This window comes from Equus quagga, chromosome 2, assembly GCF_021613505.1.
Source record: "Equus quagga isolate Etosha38 chromosome 2, UCLA_HA_Equagga_1.0, whole genome shotgun sequence".
Lineage (NCBI taxonomy): Eukaryota > Metazoa > Chordata > Mammalia > Perissodactyla > Equidae > Equus > Equus quagga.
In genome coordinates this window covers 134,962,244-134,969,260 of record NC_060268.1, presented here as the reverse complement: position 1 = coordinate 134,969,260, position 7,017 = coordinate 134,962,244, and the positions used below count along the sequence as shown (strand labels likewise).

Genomic DNA, 7,017 nt, shown 5'->3' with positions numbered 1-7,017 from the left:
TATATGCTTTATATTTCTGTAATATCCATGTTGCTTCAAATGTCGGTTACATTGTCTTGGCAACAAATGTGAGACACTTTTCTCTGAACTACTGAACAACACTTTATGATAATTGTATCTATCTAAATATATAATCATAATATCCTCTTTGTCATTTCTTTTGAAATCTGTTAGAGTTGCTATAAGTATATTGAACAAAAGTTTAAGAAAGTTTCTATACAGAAAACTAACTTATGACTTAAGAATTAGGGACCAAAAATAAGTAAAAGAAGACTAAAATGAGTTCATATGGATATAGATGTGTTCATAAGATCTTTGTCTTAGGTATACAAACATGTTATTGTATATTAATGGGCTTTCTACCTCCAAATGCTTCTTGTTATTCTCAAATAGCCTGAAAGCTTTTTTGGTAGTTAAATTATTTTCCTGCATTATAATTACTTACATCTTTGGAGCAAACCCACGAAGAGTACTTAAAAATTATTATTTGGTATGGTTAACTTTCTAACTTATATTTCTTTCTCCCAGAGTTATTTGTACCAAATCCTACAAGGGATTGTGTTTTGTCACTCTAGAAGAGTTCTACACAGAGACTTAAAACCTCAGAATCTATTGATTGATGACAAAGGAACAATTAAACTGGCTGATTTTGGCCTTGCCAGAGCTTTTGGAATACCTATTAGAGTATATACACATGAGGTATGTAGAATAGTGTTTTTTGGTGCTTTTAAGTATGTGAGATTGCTGGATTGTTTTCTATATTTGTTCCTTAAGTCTAGAAACAAATACTTAATAAAAAAGATCTATACTTTGTGCCTCTCACCTTCAAACTCACCCTTCATTGCATGCTGTGTGAAAATGTAACTGGAATCTTTAAATATTTTTCCTTTGTCAGCTGGTGTGATGTTAAGCTTTGTCAGTAGAGGGTGCTGGGGAGGCATTGCAGGAGGAAGGGATTTTTCTTGGTATAGTATCTAGTTATTTCTTACTAGTCAGTCTCTCATTTTTCCAGTCTCCTGTTACAGTTTAAAATCCTTTATAGTAGACTTTCCCCCTTCACATCACTATATGGTTTCTGTCTCCTGATTGGATTCTCTGATACACAATCAAATTGGCTATAAGACAAGTTCTGTTTCTTAGTGGGGACTGTTTCAGATATATTTAGAAGCTACTAAATATAATCAAGTTTTGTCTGTTACATCGATGACTTGGCATTTCATTTCTTATTTCTAGAGGGAAAGAGAATGTTGAATTGTATAGTAAAGGATTATTGGAAAACAGTGTCTTCTGTGGAGTTGTCTACCCTTGAGCCCAAAGACCATCTCCAGATCAAAACTTATAACAGGTCTCATCTGGTTAGATGTCTTGGCTTTTTATCATTTTCCCCATGGCTGTGTAAATAAAGATTATTTGGTTCCTATTGGCTTAAACACTATTGACCTCATTAACAAGTTAGAGGTGATATTTTTGCCATTGTGGTAAATTATATGTATTAAAATAGATTAGTTCTTGACCACTAATAAAGTGTTGATCATTCATGTTTTTAGCATGGAAGCAGTCCGTGTACTTTGTACAGTGTCACCCCAAAATCCATTATGAATGGGCTTTTTTTTTCTTTTGGAAAAGTGAAGACTATCTTTACTATTTTGATCCTTGCACTTTAATTATTTGAAAAGCAAGGAAAGGCTTGGTATGCTTTTGCATATCTGGTCCCCCACTCCAATGAATTGAACTTAGAAGTGAAATATTTATCTTCCATATAGTATTTCATGTATAGTTAATTGACTTTTAAACAATATTATCAGAGGCAATCATGCAGCCTTCTAACAGACAGTCCTAGTGAAATATAAATGTTTACTTTTAGGTAATTTAATGCACCACATTTATTCAGTGTAAAAATTTGCTTTGTAACAGGTAGTAACACTCTGGTATAGATCTCCAGAAGTATTGCTGGGGTCGGCTCGCTACTCGACTCCGGTTGACATTTGGAGTATAGGTACCATATTTGCAGAATTAGCAACTAAGAAACCACTTTTCCATGGAGACTCAGAAATCGATCAACTCTTCAGAATTTTCAGGTATTTTTATTTTATGCTTAAGCTATTAAGAACTTTTAAGCTAAATAATAATAAAGGCAACATGTATTTAACAAGATTGTATTTATGCTTTAATACTTTTTGTTTTGCTGTGACTTTTTAGAGCTTTGGGCACCCCCAATAATGAAGTGTGGCCAGAAGTGGAATCTTTACAGGACTATAAGAATACGTTTCCCAAGTGGAAACCAGGAAGCCTCGCATCCCATGTCAAAAACTTGGATGAAAATGGTTTGGATCTGCTCTCGGTAAGGAGTGCTGTTTATATTGACTTTAACATTGATAATTCTTAATGTACTCAATCCTTTCTTTTACCTGGGAAATAGGAAGAAAACCAGCATACTGAGCTCGGCACATAATTATCATGTCTTCTATGTTTATCGTGTTACTAGCTCTATTTTAGATACCAAGAAACACTAGTGGTTTTGAGTAGAAGAGTTAGCATTAGTTGGTTTTTTGTTTGTTTTTCAATCTGATTGGTAGCTGTAGATACTCTGAAGGAGAGGCCAGGGTTAATACAGCTTTGTTTTTTTTTAAAGATTTGACTTTTCCTTTTTCTCCCCAAAGCCCCCCCACTACACAGTTGTATATAGTTGTGGGTCCTTTTAGTTGTGGCATGGGGTACGCCACCTCAGCATGGCCTGATGAGCGGTGCCATGTCTGCGCCCAGGATCCCAACTGGTGAAACCCTGGGCCGCCGGAGCAGAGCACGCGAACTTAACCACTGGCCAGAGGGCCGGACCCCACCTTTATTGTTTTTACTTGGCTGATTTCTAGTAGCCTTCCTTTCCAGCTTTTTTGTCTTGGTATTTACTACTTCTTACTTTATCCTAAACCTAGGTGATTTCCTTATTGCTTGATAGTGTTAGTTAAAATCCTTTCACTGTGTGAACTCCCATTTCTCACTTCCTGCTTTGCTTCCTCGTCAGAAGTTAGGAGGAGGACTAACATAGGTTTAAACATTTTGCCTCTGTATTACGGTGCCATCTCCAGCTAACAATTGTTTTCTTTAAAAACAAGCCAAAAATATTTGTCATGATAAAAATTAAATTTCTAGGCCTGCTTCGGGAAACTTGCTTTAAAATAGTATTTAAATATGGAGCTTTCAGAAGGCACTAATTTTTATGAATCTCAGGTAGTGTGATTAAGAAAAAAATAACATTTTTACAGATAACTAAACAAAAAAAATCTGCTATATCATCATATACATCTCTAATTGATCTTTAGGCCTTTTTCGCAATTTATAAAACATGCCACCAAATTCAGTTCAGATTTCCCAGTTGCTTACTGGGGAGTCCAAAGTCCTTTACCGGCCATTAAGATATTTTATACATCAATATTGTTGATTTGGCTTAAAGGAAAGGCCTTCTGTATTCTGAGCCCAGTCTGTCTTTTTAACTTGTAATTCTTGAACACAAAGAATTTCTCTTCAGTTAACAAAACAAAAATCTCTAATACTGTATGTAAATCATGGTGCCTTAGTCCAGCCAGTGTTGGATACTTCCTGGACTAGATCGTTCTTTGTTGCTGGGGGCTGTCCTGTACCTTGTAAGGTATTTAACAGCATCCCACTGCTCTGCCCTACAGATGCCAGGAGCACAACCCTCCCGGTTGTGGCAACCCAAAATGTCTCCAGATGTTGCCAAATGTCCCCTGAGGGGCAAAGTCTCACCCAGTTGAAAACAACTGCTATAAATCATAAATCAGACTTGGTTTCAAATTTCAGCTTTGTCACTCCTTAGCTCTATGAACTCGGGCAAGTTACTTAACCTCTTTGAGGGTCAACATCCTCTTTCGTAAAGTGGGACTAATGCCGACCTTTTGTTGTGAGGACGAAGTAGCATGATAATACGCAAAGCACTGAATATGGTGCTGGATATGTGATAAGTGTTTGGATGGTAACTAGGTAATGAAGTATCTCTAGTCTGCTTATTGATTTGGTTTTAAGATTAATATTAAATATTAATTTTAATTAACATTAAGATCAATGTTAAACTTTATTCAGCTTTTTCTGGTGACGTGTAAGTTAGCTTTAATACTAGATCGTCTGACCATAGTGCATATAGTGACTCATTTTAACTATGTTTATAACACGTTATGCTCCAGTTTTGTTTTTATTTGGAACTTGCTGGAAGCTACATTAGAAACCACCGTAGTTAATTGCCACCATTTCAAGAATGTAAATAACTCAGATGGCCATTTAAGTTTCGAAGTAAATATAGTTAACCAGATATCTTTCTTAAATTTATGTCTTGGTTTTTAAAGCTATCTCTGAATACTTGTATCTTAAGCCATAATTTATAGCAGAAAGAGGTTATCAAGGTATCTGTGATTGAAGGAACAGGTTATTCTGGAGCTAGAGCGTGAAGTGTGGAAGGTGAGACATTGATGTGGTTTGGTATTGGACTAATGGAAATGTTCATTTAGTAGTTTTTCATTAAAATTATTACCTTATGGGGGCCTGCCCCATGGCCTAGTGTTCAGTTCAGTGTGCCCCACTTTGGCGGTCTGGGTTAGATTCGTGGGTGTGGTCCACACCACTCAGCAGCAGCCATGCTGTGACGGTGACTACATACAAAATACAAGATTGGCACAGATGTTAGCTCAGGGTGGATCTTCCTCAGCAATAAATAAATAAATAAAAATTACCTATGGCGTATTGGTAGAAAAGTTTTAAGGCTTTTTGCGTATTATTTTTAATGGTTCGTTTCTTAAATAAGTAAAAACTTTTCTTTCTATCTTTTTTCCCTCTACAGAAAATGTTAGTCTATGATCCTGCCAAACGAATTTCTGGCAAAATGGCACTGAATCATCCATATTTTAATGATTTGGACAATCAGATTAAGAAGATGTAGGCTTCTAACAGTTTCCACATGTTGTATCAAGAACAGATAGTTATATTTTTACTGTTAACGCTGTTCATTTTTGTCTTGTGTTTTTCTTTTCTTTGTTGTAAAGCTTAAGCTGTACTTCATCTTCTGTTTTCAAAAGTGTAACTTAAAAATGTAAATATTGTTCTATATGAATTTAAATATAATAATTCTGTATATGTTTGTAGATCTCACTGTAACAACTATTTGTTACTATAATAAAACTATAAATCTAGTATTGATGTCAGGAATTGCAAAAAATTTGAGTTAGCTTAAGTTATCTCACACCTTTCTGCAGTCCAGTTTTCCTGTATTGGAACTACTAAAATTTGGGAAATTGTGCTATGTTCATAGTTCATCATACTTTGAAGTATTTTTATGCTCTAAATGTTTCAATTTTCTTGTCAGTTTCTTGCCGTATGGTAACTATACAGCCTGCCTAAATATTATTTTTCTATTGGCGTTTCAATTTGTGACCTAAATGTTTAAGCATTCAGAATGAGGAAACTCTCTACATTTGGGAAATGATACTAAATTTATAGAGATTTTCAGTAACTTATAAAACTAACATTAGAGTGTGCCAAAGTTTGCTAAGTTTTACAGTCAAAGATCAAGGGCTGTCCACAGCAGGGGAGAACAGTTTAGAAAATTTATGAACTATCCTATTTTTAGGTAGATTACAAAAACTGTTTCTCTAAGTGAATTCTTATGCCTTGGTTAGAGGCAAAGGAGTTGCTTATGTTGGCTTTCAAGCCTGACTTAAATAATCTACTTGCAAATTTTGACATAGTGTTTATTAGCAGCCTTCTTAGACGATTTTAATGTCTAAGTATTTAGCTAAAATCACTAGCTTCGGGAATTGTTTAATTAATGCTGCTCATTATGATTCTTACTTATAAGCAGCCTAATTTAAATTATTCGTTATGGTCAAGAGAAATGTCTATAAAATATTTTTATCATTTTTAATGTACCTTTATCCGTTGTTTGACCCTCTATTTTTCCTCCTGATTACCTATGACTAGAATGGGCATTCCTGTGTTATTGATCCCTATACCCAATTGATTGGATATATAATGGGTGATCTACCTAATCTGTGTTGTCTTGGAATTTTTGCAGTCTATAGGAGAAAGTATAGGTCACTGTCTGTGGCAATAGGACTTGTAAGATGAGAGATTTGGTGGCCTTTTTCTAGGTCCTTTGTTCAACGCCTGCCTTCAGCAAGATAATGGAGAGCCTGGAGATGGAAGTCATGTGGGGTCATATTGTGGAAAGTTATTAAGGTTTCATTGTGGGAATTTGGTAAATGAAAGGTCACATGAAAGATTTAATTGAGATGGTGAAATGGCACGTCTACAGACTTGTGTTTTATTACCTCTGAAGGGTTGAATTGGATCCCTTTTCAAATTGTGGGTTGCAGCCCTTTAGTGGTTCAGGATCAGCATTAGTCACCAACCCCCTCACCCCCTTCCCCATGTAGAATGGAAACTCAGTGTATCTTGTATAATTACTTCTTGGTACTTTTGTTTCGATAATATATAGATACTTGTGTGTTACAAATGTTTGGGGCATTGTGGACTTGGTAGAAGCAGTATACCGCTTCACTGCTATGGCTCCATGGAGACTAATTGTTTGGAAAATCAATAATTCATCAATTTAGAACCTACTTGGTGGACTAGGGAAACGAGCTGGTAGAACAGTCATCAGTCGCTATAATGAGTGACCTCTATTTTTCGTCCCGCTCCACGTGTTTGTGTGGTCCTATGTAAAGTGTTTATGTCAGCTTCAGTGACTGGGTGAAAGCTACCGGACTGAGTCCTCGTCTCAGGCACATTTTTAAATTGTGCTTCTGGTTGACTTTAAAATGGAGCTTGTCTCTGGGCCAGCAGTTCTTAAATCTGCTGTGTGCTTGAAATACCTCAGACTAACTCTGGTCTTACCCTGAAAATTCTGAAATTGAAAATTGGGAAATGTATCCCAGGAAATGACTTTTTCACAAGTTTCCCAGGCTGATTCTGATGCAGCCACTTATCACCTGTTGGTGATGTGTTTAATAA

The 7,017-nt window shown here is 35.8% G+C and overlaps 1 protein-coding gene across 3 annotated transcripts in view; it reads left to right on the top strand.

The window, feature by feature from the left end:
* Positions 1-6,809, top strand: part of CDK1 (cyclin dependent kinase 1) — a 17,822-nt gene extending 11,013 nt beyond the window's left edge. For all 3 annotated transcript variants that reach the window (XM_046649928.1, XM_046649937.1, XM_046649946.1), the window contains exons 5-8: positions 529-699; positions 1,915-2,078; positions 2,200-2,341; positions 4,850-6,809. In XM_046649928.1, coding sequence (XP_046505884.1) covers positions 529-699; positions 1,915-2,078; positions 2,200-2,341; positions 4,850-4,948 — 576 coding nt within the window. In that variant the 3' untranslated portion in view covers positions 4,949-6,809. The remainder of the gene's footprint in view (positions 1-528; positions 700-1,914; positions 2,079-2,199; positions 2,342-4,849) is intronic.
* Positions 6,810-7,017: the final 208 nt, after the last annotated feature.